Source organism: Microtus pennsylvanicus, chromosome 12 (assembly GCF_037038515.1).
Source record: "Microtus pennsylvanicus isolate mMicPen1 chromosome 12, mMicPen1.hap1, whole genome shotgun sequence".
Classification (NCBI taxonomy): Eukaryota; Metazoa; Chordata; class Mammalia; order Rodentia; family Cricetidae; genus Microtus; species Microtus pennsylvanicus.
Window position 1 is genome coordinate 12,036,168 of NC_134590.1, and position 15,104 is coordinate 12,051,271.

At 44.8% G+C, this 15,104-nt stretch overlaps 1 protein-coding gene across 1 annotated transcript; it reads right to left on the reverse strand.

Annotated features, from left to right (window-relative positions):
• Positions 1-3,006: 3,006 nt before the first annotated feature.
• Positions 3,007-7,676, reverse strand: Cxcl13 (C-X-C motif chemokine ligand 13). Its single transcript, XM_075943469.1, has 4 exons — positions 7,578-7,676; positions 5,865-5,997; positions 3,422-3,505; positions 3,007-3,170 (listed from the first exon to the last, which is right to left on the reverse strand). The coding sequence occupies exons 1-4, from the start codon at positions 7,636-7,638 to the stop codon at positions 3,116-3,118; spliced, it is 333 nt and encodes a 110-aa protein (XP_075799584.1). The 5' UTR covers positions 7,639-7,676; the 3' UTR covers positions 3,007-3,115.
• Positions 7,677-15,104: the final 7,428 nt, after the last annotated feature.

The window sequence follows — 15,104 nt, forward strand, 5'->3', positions numbered from 1 at the left end:
GGGGAACCCCTAAGAGTCTCAGACACCAATCTATGCAGTCTGGGGAACCCCTAAGAGTCTCAGACACCAATCTATGCAGTCTGAGGTGCCCCTCAGAGACTCAAACACCCCATCTATGCAGTCTGGGGAGCCTGTAAGAGTCTCAGGCACCCTATCTATGTAGTCTGAGAGCCCTTCAGAGACTCAAACACCCCATCTATGCAGTCTGAGGAACCCCCCAGAGCCCCATCTATGCAGTCTAAGCAGCCCTAAGAGTCTCAGATACCTCCCCTAGAGTAGAGCTGGAATTCTTGACTTGCCACAGAAAAGAATTTCTTCATGGCAAAACAAAGCCAACAAGTGTACTCTTAAGGAGAAAGGACAGCCATGCGCAGGAGGTTGAGTGTGGGAGAGGAACCACCTATGTTAGCGATTTGGGGGCTTTGGAGTTGCATTGTTTGAAGGAGATGATCTATAACTGAGGCCAAGGAAGAAGAAAAAGATGTCAGCCTCCTTCTGTCTTTATTAAAAGAAGTATTTTTGTTGTTGTTACATGAAATTCTGGATGATTTATAGAGCACAGGGAAGGCGTACATATGAGGAAGAAATGAGACAAAACGTTCCTCAAATTAACACGTGCAAGTGGTTTTGCTTTATATAGTTCATGCAAAGAGGTTAAGGCCCGTAGTTTTTATCCTGAGTGTGCCTCATTAGTCATATTAATTACCTTGTAGCATTTTTAGGAAGTATATTTCTACATACAGTGTCTGTGTAGGCTGACCTCTAGTCAACGATGTCAAAGCTCTTGACTCAGTCAGCAAGAGACATAAATCAGGTTGGGGCAGGTGAAGGTCAGGGGCTCTTTCCCTAGCCCACGCCCCCTTAAGTTCTTCCTACCACACAATGTCCTGTGGCTTTGACTGGCTCTGAAGAGGAGGCCAGGCAGAGTGGCTGAAGTCAGAACATACAATGGAGTGTATTCTCAGTCTAATGTAACGATGAAGAACATTCACTTATAAGTCTGGAGACCCTGGGCTCAAATTCTGGTTTGTTTTTGATTAGTTATATGGATGAAGGCAAGGAATGTCTCTTTGTTTCTGTTTCTACTGATGGTATCTACCTCCCATAGACAGTAGTGCTAGAGGGATGGTTCCTGGTGCCCACTTATCGTCCCCCGTTTCTGCCAGCTCTCAAGAATGGTTAATAGTAGCTGCCTCATGAGAAAGGGCAGCATTGATGACTTGAGGATGCTGAGTACTTGTTGAGCTATATGCCACAATAAAGCTGAAGCTCAATTCCCACTCTCTAAACGCTGAGGTTTAAAGAGCACTTGGTTGCAGGATTTTGAAGATACTGTATATTCCCTTTGCATATTTGTAATCAAAATGTCAAATTATAGATGACGGAGAATATAATATCTATAAGTAGCATATATTCTTTCTGAAAATACTTAATAAAAATAAAAAAATGAATGAAAGGAGAAAGCTGTGCATTGAGGTTCACACCTGTGCTCTCTAGGCCGAGGCAGGAAGACTACCGCAGTTCAAGGACAGCCTGGCATATGTAGTGAGTTTCGGGCTAGCCCAGGCTACAGACTGAGATCCTGTCTCAAAAAAGACTAGAAGTAGAAAGCAAGCAAGCAAGCAACGCTAAAAAAAAATGGGGTGGGAAAAGACTTGGGAAATAGCTCAATAAGTAAAATACTTGCTAAAAAGCCAGGAGACCTGAGCTTAGACCACCCTCCCCACTCCCCGCCTGCCCCAGCCACTTAATCCCTCTCCTGGGGGAAATGGAGACAGCTGGCCTAGCCTACTTAGGAGCTAGCCCATTGTCAGTGAGGAATGAGACTGGGGTCTGAATTCTTCCTATGCACACACACACCCTCCACACACGAGCACGCACGCAAACCCACACAGAACCAAACACCACCACCACCCTGCCGCAAAATAAATGAGTGAATGAATCAATGGAGATAAATGGGAGAGAAAGCCAGATGGGACGGGAACAGACCACAAGGCAGCCAAGGAGGCCAAGAGGCAGTCAGGCTGCGACCTCAGAGCAGAGCTGGGAAAGAATGGCCTTTAAGTCCTCCGCCTGTCAACTCAATGCAACACTTTGTCAAGTGAAACATTGGAGACTCTGGGGATCCATGTAAACAGGCAGCGAGAACGGGTCTGTGGAAGGGTTTGAAGTCTGGAGGCGATCACATTTAGCATGCCTGGGGAAAGAGGCCTCCGAGGCAAACCTTTCCCACCGCATAACTGCTCTGGTGGCTGACATAATTTGGGGTCATCTGTAGAGGGCTCTGATATGCAGGAAAAAATGAACATGATTGAAACCTCACGTCTCCTTGGGAACAGCTGAAGAACATCTCAGTGAGAGAAAATTGTCTGTTAAAAATGAACGGGTCATAAGCAAGATTTATTTTTATAAGCAAGATATTTGATTAAGTTTATTGAATGACATTAGATGAAGAGAAAACATTAAAGAATTTGATACAATAGACTGATATTTTTGTCTATGTGAAAGATATGAATTAAAAAAAAAACAAGCAAATGAGAGCCACGGTGTACAGGAATGTGTTTGTATACTGCTGGAGAGCCTGGAATTTTAAGCCTAGGATCTTTCAATGTTACGGGGTTTAATCTGATACAATAAATTGTATACAAGAAACCTTTAAAAGTAGAAGGGCTCTATTTTCTTCATGAGGCTTTTAACTAATGGAGACCTACTCTGCATCGTGTTCGGCTGGAATGGCATGGGATGCCCAGCAAACTATGAAGACCATTAGGGAAACCCGCCTTCCTTAAGGGGGTGAAGTGAGGGAAGTATACCCCATACATTTCTTGTTAATACAAGCTACAGGTTCAGATTACTCTACAACCTAGAACAGTTTGACATTAAACAACATGCCTATTACCAAACACATGGGTGTTACTGAGCACCCATCCTCAAATAACCCTCGTTAAGGAACAAGAATGTAGGTTGAGGATAATCCTGCAGGGTATTCTTTACACACAGTCATGCTTGTTTGTAAAAGGAATTTATTTTCTTGGAAATTGTTCAACCAAGAGCACAACTAAAATTCAGAGCGGGGATAAAGGAGGGTGCAGGCGTTCCTTGGGGGACAGGGCCTTCAGGTGGTCCTTTTCTTACTCACTGGAGCTGGGGGAGTTGAAGACACAGCTTTTCTGTGAATGAAAAACAAAGCCATAAGTCACACTTAGAGAAACACACACAAGAAACTAGAACTTCCCTCTGGTGACATCAAATAATGGCTCCTGGGCACCCTTGCTGAAGCTGTCTGAACGGCTGGATGAGTTAGCCCTGTTCTAGCCGGCACATGGAAACAGCGGGACAGACATGTGTCCGATGACTTTTCCCAGTTGTAAAGGATTCCCCAGTGTGGCTGGCTAGGAAAGCTCTCGTGTGCTTCACTTACCTCCGTATAAATCTGAGTACCCTCTGGAACCATCTGTCCTGAGGATTCACACATAGAATTTGCTTAGTAGTCTTAGTCCAGATCCTGGAGAGAAATAAACACAAATAAAGATGAAACAGGGTGCGTTCTTGTTCCATCCTGTGTGCTTTTTAATAACGAAGAGGATTGATTGTCAAAATAATTATTCCAAAAAAAACATCAAAATTTGAGCAAGAAGCTTTGAATCTGGAAGAAGCGATTTGGGGTGTGAGGTCCGTGGAAGAAGAGGACAACCGTTTGTGGACCGATGTGTGGGAGCTTGAGGGGTCCAAGTTGACAGAAGCCCTTATGTCCTAAGAGACTGTCTTGTTGATAGTCTTTCTATGAGTTAGAGAAGGGCTAAAAAGTTGACTCCAAAGTTGGGTCACTTCTAAACTTATACCCCAGTATCATTCAAATGTCTTATCCACTGAGCTCAGGAGAGCAAAACAGACTAGAGAAAATGTTTTATCTGAAAAAAAAAAGAATATATTTTAATATGGAAGAAGTTTCAATTGGGCTCAGTGGCATTTCTCCAAGTCACCAGTTGGCAAGACTTTTCCTGCCCTGAGAAATTAATCAGCAACAAACCAGCTCTCATAGCGAATGGCCAACCTTTGTCAGACACTGTTGTCACTGTGTGCCATAGGCCGTATGGTCACCTCAGTTCTTCCCACAGAAGTCCTGTTCTAGAAGAACCATTGCTTTCTCTCCTTCTGACGAGTGCAGAGTTCAGAGAGTTCAAACAACACATGGAAGACTGTACTGCAAACGCACAATACCGCAGGATTGCTTGAATTCTTGCAGAGGTGGTCTGACTTCACAACCACACTTTCAGCAATCACTGTGACCTGAATAGTTATCAAGCTCCAGACATGGTGCTAAGGTTCCTCCCTGCAATGGAAAAGTAAGGTCTCCCAAGCGGTAGAAAACCAGGAGACTATAAATACTAATTTGTGTGAGCTTAAGCAAATGCAGTATCTTGATGTATCAGGCATCTTAGCTATAAAGAATAAGGAACCATCCATCTAAGTTCGATTTCTTTCTTTTTCTTCCTTTATTTCCTTTTTTGGGGGGGAGGGGGTTGAGAAAAGATTTTGCTGTGTAGCTTTGGTGCCTGTAGACCAGGCTGGCCTCGAACTCACAAAGATCCACCTGCCTCTGCCTCCCTAGTGCTGGGATTAAAGGTGTGTGCCACCACCACCTGGCCTAAGTTTGAATTTCTACCTCTTTAGGTCAATCTTAGAAGCCATAAAGCAAGTGGGGCCTCAAGGCAGCATCTTCCAGTTTGGTTTTAGAATCATGACGGCAAAACAGACTTTGGCCACCTGGATATGTTCATCCCTGACTAATGGATTTCTCCCAACAATCTGTAGCTTTCATTTCCATATCTGCCTACTGTTCAAAAATGCTGACTTTAACAAGAAGATGTACACTGAAACTTTCATTATTTCCAAACAACGGGTGTTAGGAAAGCAGAGACAATTAGGGAGGGTGTCCTATTTCCCTTGATTGAGAGGTGAGAGCCTTGAACCAAGGGAGGAGAATGCAGCCAAAAGGCAAGGAAGCGGTCTAGTGCTCTGCCTCCCCCCTCCCCATTGGGCCCCATGGCTAGACTTTACTGTGAAGTTTGAGGGAAGTAACTGTGGCTTAGTTTAACTCTCGTTGGTGGAGACTCTGGTAAAAGTATCATGCCATCATGGCGAAAAGTTTCAGAGTTTTGATAACCTGTATTTCTGCTTTGTCAGTCAAATACATCTGGTCCCAGCTACAAAGCCTTGTTTCAAAACGGGACAAGCAAGCATAGTTGCTTACAAACTTTCCAAAGCCCAAGGAAGTTCTCGAGGGCTTGGAGTGTAGCTTAAAAGGAGAAAACTGGTCCGGGATCTGTGAGGTTCTGGGTCTCCTCCTTAGCCCAGTCCACAGAGATAAACGAAGGGGGAGCAAAGGGGCGGGGAGAAGGAAGGGCAAAGGCGAGCTGCTGTTAAAAGGGAGGTTCCAACAAGGAGAACGAGGCTCTGTGTGAGCATCCTTCAAAGGCTGTGTAGGAGAGAGGGAGTTCTGACTCCATCCCTGCCTTCGGGTGCTGTAGGCAGGTTAGCTTCCTGAAGCCTCAGTGAGTTAACCTCCTTAACACCCCTTCCCCCGTTTCAGCCTCTGTAACCACACACACAGGCCTTGGTGGAGCAGCTTGAGAGATACAACGAGGGAGCAAGAGGTTACAGCTTTGGATTGCTGAAAAACAAGTATTTAAATATTACACATTTTCATGATTAACTTCAGATATTTAGCAACATCAAATTGGTCTCTGAGATTCTTGCTACCATAATGTTGCTAATTACAAATATATTTCTTCAACTGTTTTTCACTTGAGGAGAGAAATTATGTAACTTATTATTATTTTTTTTTAATTCTTGCAACTTACAGGGCTTCAAACTTTGGGCAGCCATTCCCAGGAGGTGTGACTTGAATCCGCTCTATGATGTTTGGATGGACAGGCCTTGAGATCGTCTTGGAACATTTACACTTTAGGTTTGTGTAATTGGCCTCCAGGATTCCTGTAAATGCAGACTCAGTCACTTCAACCCATTGGGCCTATAACTTAGAAGTAGAACTGAACTACCAATCTTCTATATCACGCATTTGTAGAGGCAAACATTTCAAGCCAGCTGCATAAGCTTTCAGTTTGTGTATTTCTGTTTGTTTTGCCTTGTGTGCTTCCAAATGTTTTCTACCAAAACCTTAATGGAAATGACCTCAGCTTTTCAAAGTCGTAGCATTCCTTGACTGTCCTTGTAGCGTTATATTGGCATTTAGGTGATTTGACAGCTGATGCTCTAGGGACAGTCAACTATGTTACACCTAATGTGTTAGGAAATCAACTGATCTCCGCTCCCAGCGAAAAAGCAGAGGAGCAGATGCTGCTGGAGACTGGCGAATATTGTAAGCATCTCTCACAGTTCTTTCTCTTAGCAACCCTCCACCCTCACCGCCTCTCTATCTGAGAAAACCCATGGAGGATGCTTCTTCACTCATGTTTAATATCTTGGTTCTCAATATTACTCATAACTATCACCAAAGGAAAACCAATAATAAAAATTGGAGGCTCTATTCAGCCGCAATACTTAGTAGTTATAGACATTTTAGTGGTAATTCATCTCATGGATTTTTGTGAAGTCTAAGGTTTATTTATTTTTATTTATTTATTTTAAAGAAATTGTTGCTGGGTTATCCAAACATTTGAAAAGTTGGACAAAGGATGATTTTTATAAGTTCAAAGCTGCTCACTGAGACATGGTCTCCCAAAACAAAACAAACAAAACCAAAAGATATTTATAAAATCCTTTGAATAAGTAAAAGCGTCATGTCCCCAAGGTGTCTACAGTTTTGTGGGCTGAACAAGGAGCCATCCTTAGACCACAGCTGAGGTCATGTTACTCACAGCCTGTATACTGATACTGGGAACGGAGCATTTCCTAGGGGCTAACTTTGTCACCAGCAGCAGGAAAGCTTTATAGGAGAGGAGAGAAATGAGTTTTGAAGGAAGAGTGAAAATGGGGATGTGGAGGGGGACCTGTACATCTTAAGCGTAATTATCTGTCCTGTAAACCCGAGTGCTTCTCTCTGCCCACACATCCATCCCCTCAGCTGTATACACACCTTGCCATTTCAGTTAGACATTCATGCAGTCACGCAGAGACAGCTGCCCCATTCAGGCTGAAGTCAGCTCCTCGCCTCTGCTTTATTTAGGGTGTCAGGCCTTACCACGTGCAACTGTCCTGGGAATGTCAGACTCAGAGGCCAAGGTTTGACGAGGAGTGGCGTCAAGAGGCAGAGCAAAGAGGAGCCGTGCAAAGGAGTCTTCCTGTCGGCGTCTGAGCTGACAGCCAACAATACACAACTATACCTAAGTCCTACGAACCCGCACCATCCTTCCTCTATAAAGGACAGTCTTGACACTTTGAAAGCTTCCGTTTTTAAAGGGTTAAATCCCTGGGACCTCACCCTTCCAAATCTGGAAGCAGTTGAGCCCCCACCCCTGCTCTTGTAAGACTTCCTTCCCAGTTTTAATTGAAGGAGAAATGGCGAGGACCATTTCTGCTCAAAGGCTAGAGAAATCATAAGTGAAAGTTCTCACCGTGGCCTGGAGCGAGGCAGCTGGCCAGCAGGAGGAGCAGGGCTGCTAGGCTGAGTCTCATTCTGCCTGGAGGTGGAGTCCAACCTTCAGCTCTGAGGCCAAGCCGAGGGCTCCCGACTCCAGACTCTTATTTATTTAGACCAGTGAGGGCCCTCCCACCGCCTGCCTCCAGTAGGTCAGCTGCACCGTCAGTCTCCAGATCCCCCAAAGATTGCTGAGTTTGCCTTTGCAGAAAAAAGAAATTCATCTTGCAAAATTTATGACTATGTTCTGGATAACCAAGCATTTCTTGGAGATGCGGATTAAAAATGTCAGAGATGCCGTGGAGATCTGAAGGTGAAGAAAAGAGGAGAACGGGATCAGTTTGGAGACCCCCAAGTGCTCTCTTTTTTAGTGCTTGGGATCAAATCCATAGCCTGGAGTAGGTTAGATAGACAGCCTAGCACAGAGCCCCTGCTCAGGACACAGGGCCACGCTAGGGGCGCAACTGGTGATTGTGGCTTCCCAGAGTGGAAGGTTGTCAAGTTTCTCCGCAATTTCAGGTATAAGCTTCATGGCACCAGTGCCTCCGTACCTCATTCCTGTGTGTCCCCAGCTTTTGCAAGAGGGCTCACCCTTGGTACAGGCTCAGTAAGTATACACCTGACAGACACTCTGGATCCTCAAGCTGCCTGTGTCCTAGACTTCTCTGCCAAACGTTTCCAACTCTTCATTTTATTCTCTGAAATGATGGTTACATATGGACATCTTAAAGGGGGAAAAATATGTGGCTGGTCCTTGGTGTACTTGTGGCAGAACGAAAGGAGGGTAGGGAACGGCTTTGAGATGAGCATCTTTGTGGCCGCACTTGCAAGTTAGTAAGCTGTGAGCCGCGTGTCAGTGGACTCATTAGGACATCAGCTGGAGGACCTCGTTGATAGACTGTTCAACTTAAGCACCTGTGAGGTGTGGTTTGGATACCAAGGAAACAGTTAGCCTGCAGCCTTTCCGACTTTGCTACAGGCTCTTTGGTTTAAAGGGAGGTATTTGTGTAGTGGCCAGCCTGGTCTTACATGCCAGTGAACTGACCTGGATAAGTGTAGACGGATCCCACACCTTGGATTACTGGAAAATCAATTTTAGCTTTCTGGAGTGATTTCCTGCACAATTTGGTGCTATGAATCAATTACTGAATGCTGAGTGCCCTCAGTGTTCCAATGTGTGTGTGCGTGTGTGTGTGTGTGTGTGTGTGTGTGTGTGTGTGTGTGTGAGAGAGAGAGAGAGAGAGAGAGAGAGAGAGAGAGAGAGAGAGAGCCCTTAGTACAACAAGCAGCTCTTCCATTTGGGTCGAATGACAGTAACAATAGGAAACTCGATCATGAGATAGTCTAGACCATCTTGTCCTGTCTGGCAGTTCTAGCTGTTTGAAAATCCTCCGCCCTAGTAGTGGGAATCAAATGATCCAGGGCCTTGACCATACTAGGCAAATGTTCTGCTACTGGCCTATGCTCCTAGCCCAAGTTCTTCCCCGAGTGTCTGACAATGAATTCTCTACGAGTTTATGCATTGTCTCCTACTTCTGTTTGCTGTCACTGAATGAGGTCATTCTAAATGCTCTCGTATTAGGGTGCTCCAAATATTTGAGATCAGAATGAGTGTCATTGGGTTTCACGGGAGCCTGACGTGGAGATGGACTTTGGATGAAGACATTTATTCGGAACAACCCCTGAGATGGCAAAGAGGGGAGAGGAGAGACGTGGACTGCAATGCTGGCATGACAGAGCCTGCGACTGCTCACCAGGGAGCTCTAGAGACCTGCTTCAGGGGCCTTGAACAGACAAAAATGTCCCCGTGGCACTAAGAAAAGAATGGAGACAGGGGACCTGAAAGAGAGCTCTGAATAAAACCAGGAAACTTCTAAATTGACTTTTGATAGAACACCTTGGCTGTAAAAACTCGAATTCTTATGAAGTGATATATGGCCTTGCTCAAACCACTATCGGTGGGTCGGATTGTCTCCCTGTAGCCTGCCTCAAAGGAGAGACAATACAAGGAGGCGAAATCGTGGGCTTGCACACAGGCCCCTGAGGCTGCATCTCACTTGCCATCCCCAAGCCCCTCTATAAACTCTGGGTGCCTCTTTCCCTCTCTCACACACCCCTTTCGGAAGGGAGAGTGTCTGACCTCCGTTGTTTGAAATAAAGGGTTCAGTCTGCTGCGGTCAGTATGCAGCCCCTCCTCTGCCTCCTGCCTCTTTAAGCTTCCTCAGGACTCTTAACAGATTAACAGAGTCATCAGGCCTGAGAGTAATTCCAGAATAGTCCTGAGTCTGATTTCAGTCCCTTCAAACTCAGAATTCTGTCTTTATTTTATGCTATCCACTCTGCCCAAAGATGGGATTGGTGTTTGGGCGATTCTGGTAGTCAGATGGTCCCAGAAGTTGGGATTTTCTAATATCATTTATAGTAGAGGTATGTATTCTAAAATCTTAGAAGCCCAGGAGCAAGAAGTTTGAGCTGATAGGGCTGGATGAAAAACATTCTATTTTTTCATCTTTAAGTTGTCGCTGTTGTGTGTGTTCATGAGTGTGTGTAGGTATGTGGGGAGCGCAGAAGACAGCTTGCAGGAATTGGTTCTCTCCTACCATGTGGGTCCCAAGAATGGAACTCAGGTGGTCAGTTTCCGCAGCACGCGTCTTTATGTGCTGAGCCATCTCAGCAAGACCAAGCTAGGCCATATCCTTAGCAGGACTGAGCCATCTCAGCAAGGCTGAAGGACTTTCCTTTTAAAACAGCTTTGCAGATGTCTTTGTTAAGAAACACAGATGCATCCAAAATGTGGGGAAAATCAGAAAATAAAGGGGAATGGTTTTCCTCGGCCTTGTCATCAATCAGATTCTCTCTCGACACGTTAGAACTGGGAACCTTTGTACCTTGGACCTTAGCTTGTAGGTTACAAACGGGCATCATCAGTTACACATGGGAACCAGTTTAAAAGGCTGGCAGGCCTGTAATCCCAGTGACTCAGGAGCCCAAGGCAGGACCACTGAAATTTCAAGGCCAATCTTGGGGGGTCAAATTGAATTCCAGACCTGCCTGGACATTGAAATGGAACTCAATCTCAAAATAATTGAAAGTTAAAAATCAGGCTGAAGATATAGCTCAGTGGCCGTGTTTGCTGGCCATGCACAAGACTCCTAAACATTAGTACCGCCATCACCACCACCATGGCAACGAAACAAACACACCCCCAGCTCCTGTCTTTTCACAATATTCTCGGGAGGTTGAGCACTTTCTAAGACCTGAGGGGCAGAGCCTGGCAGACCCTGGACTGTAAGCTGTGGCTAGGGTTAGAGTTAGGGAGCCTTTCAGCAGGCTCCTACGTATATTTAAATCAACTTTAGCCTTCATTTGCATAAGTTGTCCTTTCAGTGTGATGCACAGACACCCCAGTGACTGACAAAGGACCATAGTGTGCCCTAAGATCTCCTGCAGAGCCGTGTCTGCAGCCAGGGTGTTTTGTAATGTTGCTGAGAGTGGAGCGCCCTGAAATCCAGAGACGGCAGGGATGACAAAGTGTCTGCCAGTCTAGGCTGTCGGCAGGCTCTGAGCAGAGGGTCCACCCCGGAGTTCTAAATGACTGATATGACGAACATCCCTCCCACTTTTAAAGTATTTTATAATAACTAGAGGCGAATGTCACTGTGACAAAATTGAAAATGCTTCCCCCACCCTATTCCACTCCACTTAGCCAGAAACCAGAACCTGACTTTATTCTGTGAACAAATGTTTTATCTGCTGATAATGTCTGTTTGCTTCCGACATACCTTTCGGCCAGACAGCGAAGCTTTGCGACCTAGGGTGGAGGCCCTGTGGGCCAGCTGTCGGGGTTTACACTCCAACACCAACCTTACTAGGCTGTTAGTTCCTCTGTGCTATTGCCTGGCTTGACAATGACAACCATCCCAGAGAGTCACGTGGCTTCATTCAATGAATGCCAGCTTTTTTCCCTCACCTTTGTGAAAACACAACCATGAACATATGTGACAGAGTGGCCGTGGGTTAGACGGAAAGTCACCCCCGACACGAGCTAAAACGTCAATGAGGTTCTTACTGGACACCTTCATGTTTGCAGCTCTCTGGTCAAAGAGCTGTCCCTCTTCGAGAAGAACCCATCACACTGTCTGAATTTCCCCCAGAAGACACCTGGAGAAATTCATATTTGCAAAAGAAATAGAGCTGCTTTTTCTGTTATCATTTTCTTACTTCTATTATATTTTAGAAATATTCTATTGTGTTATAACTGGCGTGCAAAGGACTGCAGATATTGGACGTGAGCTGTTGGGTATGTCCGGACAACTGTAAACACTGACATTGGCCACCATTTCCCCCTCGAATGAACTGCTTTCAGAAACCTGTTGTTTGCCATGTAAGGACCGCAAGACCTCTACCTGTGGAGACGGCACTGTAAAAAGCAATTGACTGTTTAAAGTGCCATTCGCCGATTGTTGTGATTCCCCAAGAGACCGCTAGGTGGCAGCATTTCTTACAAAAACAGTTCTCCGGGAGGAAAAGTAAGGAGCGCTCTGCCGGTGTGCTGACCAGAGGCCGATGGGCACAATATTCAAAGCAATTTGAAAATCTTGTTCATTGCTTTAAACAACATCACGAGGGTTGAGACATTTTTATTAGGCCAAAATGTTCATCATGGAGTGGAGGGAAGAAAGCCCCTAAAAATCTGAAACAATCCAACGAAAATCTGGACCAAATCCAGTTTCTTTGTCTTGAAATTGCAAAACCGAACTTCACGTCAGTTCTCCAGTGCGTGATCACATTTGGCCTCCGCAGCAGCTGGATTCGAACCTTCCGTGCTTAGAAAGCTTTCTGAATACAAGGCTACCACATTCCAGTGTCGAAGTGATCGACGACCGAGAGCAGCGAACACCAGTTCAGTACAGATGCCGTTTCTCCTCTTGGATTCTGTAATGTATACATTATACTACCATCTGCATTCCTCACCTAGGAATGGAGCCCGTGACCAATAGGAGTCAGAAAACACATCCCTACTAGGGCTGGGACTCCAGTTCGGCAGCAAACCTTGTTTAGAATTTGTGAAGGAAGCCCCAGGTTGAGGGCTCAGTACCCATTCACATGGAAGAGTATCGGGACACATCTTCCTGTTCCCGAGTTATCCCCAGGTAATGAATCTCACTTTCCTTTGTCAGTTTTTCTTACCTCTAAGCAGCCAGCCGTCAAGCTCTCCTCGTTGTATATTTTCTCCCTTGGCAAACATGTCCTGTCCGGGTCTTCAGACTTAGATTTAATTTAAGTATGTTACATATCCTGGCGTGTATCTATCCACTAGCTCACTTTTGCCCTTCTTTTTCCCACAGAGACTTCTTAGATACCCAACCAACCATATTTAAAAACTGAGCTTTGTTTCCTTGCAGCTTGATCCACTTCAGTATTCCCAGTTCTGGCAAATGGTATCATTTACCCATCTGCGAAAGAACCTGAAAGTGCTTGTAGCCCCATCTCCTGTAAAGCCCCGATTTGGTCTCTGAGAGCTGGCGTTTGTAGTTCTTGACTGTGTTTACTTCTCTCTAGGTTCATTGTCCCTTTCTAGTCCTAAGAAGATTGGCTTTTTCCTTAAGATTTTTTACAATAATTTTATAAATTTATAGGTACAGTGTGATTATTTCAATATGTATATAGATTTGAATGATGATCAGATAGGAACGATTAGCAGTTTCGTCACTGCATATATTTATCATTTTTAAAAAATATTTTATTTTCTAAGATTTATCTTTATGTTTTTAAATTTATGCTGTATGCCGTGTGCATGTGGGTGCCCTCTGGGGATCTGTTGGAGCTTCAGTTGCAGGCAGTTGTGACCAATCCACTGTGGGTGCTGGGAACTGAAGTCGCATCCTCTGGAGCAGCAACAAAAATCTCATAACCACTGAGCCATCTCTCCAGCCACCTAACTACTATTTCTTAGGGGTCAAAGATTCAAAATCCATCTCAGAGAGATAGCACCTCATCCGTGCCTGTTAGAACATTGATTATAAAAAAGCCCAAAGAAACCAAGCGCTGAGGATGGGAGGAGAGGCTGTCTGACAAGACAGTGCTGGGGCTGGAAATTGCTACCCTTGTTCCAGAAATCAACAAGGAATTTTCACAAAAGCCTAGAAATAAACCTATCATATGATCAGGTGCACTTACTTCTGAACATATATTCAAAGGAAATAAAATTAGTACCTCAAAGATATCATACTCCCAAGTTCATTGCAGCACTGTTTAGAATAACAGCCAAAGTGTGGAATGAGCCTAAAGGATAGTTGTCAGAGGATGTATTAGGAAAATGGAATAACTGTAACCGTGCAATGCTATTTGGCCTACAAAGGTGAAAGCCTGCCATTTGCACCAACGGTGAAACGGTGGTAACATGGCAGCAGCTCCCTTCCTAGGGCCCTTTTGCTCTGTTTTCCACACAGCAGTGAGATTGGCTTCTCCAAACGAGTGATTATGTCGTCATTCTGCATCAAAGGCCTCCCACTGTTCCTGTGGGAAGAAATTCTTGTGCGGATCTTGCTGTTCTCAACTTCATCTCCCGCTTTAGCTCTGGGCTGCTGGTTTTCATGTCTGCTGATTTGAAGACGTCACCTGCTAGAGGTTTGGAGTTCACAGGCTGAGTATTTCTGTAAAGACAATGACTTTACATTCTGTGTGCACGTGTCCTCCCTCATTCACGGAACCTAGATGCTATGCTTTCTTCTCCTTGAGATTTGTTAATAAGGCTTCATTTTCATCCATCCTCAATAGCATCAATGGTGGATAGGCTAGAAATGGAACATGGATATTTTTGGAGCTTTGAGTTGGGCCACAACTCACCTTCCTCCTGTGTAGGATATGGTCACTCTGCAGTTGCAAGTTGGTGTAAAATGAAGAAAAATTTCCCCAATAACTCTCGGCTATACTGTATTGTCTACTTCTTGATGCAGAGTATCCCACAAGGCATTGTCCAGAATCTATAACATCTTGGCAACACTTCCTGCTTTTTAAATAAACCTAGTTGTCTGTTGAGTAAATGTAACATGAGCAGGGGCCAGGCTTGTTTTGTTCGTTGGGGTTTTGTCCTGCCCGGTACCCCCAGGTGTTTAGCCCCAAAGAAAATCACACATAGGTCTCCATAAATTATAAGCTGATTGGCCCATTAGCTCTAGCTTCTCACTGGCTAACTCTCACATCTTGATTAACCCATTTTTCTGATCTATGTTAGCTCAGTACCTTTTTTCAGTGGAGCAGATCACATCCTGCTGCTTCGGTGATCTGTGCAGGAGTGGGAGGAATCAACTTCCTCCTTCCCAGAATTCTCCTGTTCTCCTTACATTATTTCTACTTCCTGTCTGGTTTTCCCACCTATACTTTCTGCCTGGCCAATCAGCGTTTATTTAAAACATGATTGACAGATTACAGACAATTCTCCCACACCAAGTAAATACCACTATCTGTCTGATTCAAAGACCTTCCTTTGAGCCAGTGTAGA

What these genes read in the sequence shown, in the direction of transcription:
- Cxcl13 (XM_075943469.1), bottom strand. Translation starts at nt 7,638, where the DNA reads ATGAGACTCAGCCTAGCAGCCCTGCTCCTCCTGCTGGCCAGCTGCCTC. An exon ending in CTGCCTCGCTCCAGGCCACG is followed by an intron (nt 5,998 to 7,577) that starts GTGAGAACTTTC and finishes CTGCATTTACAG; the next exon opens with GAATCCTGGAGGCCAATTAC. An exon ending in GTACTCAGATTTATACGGAG is followed by an intron (nt 3,171 to 3,421) that starts GTAAGTGAAGCA and finishes TTTCATTCACAG; the next exon opens with AAAAGCTGTGTCTTCAACTC.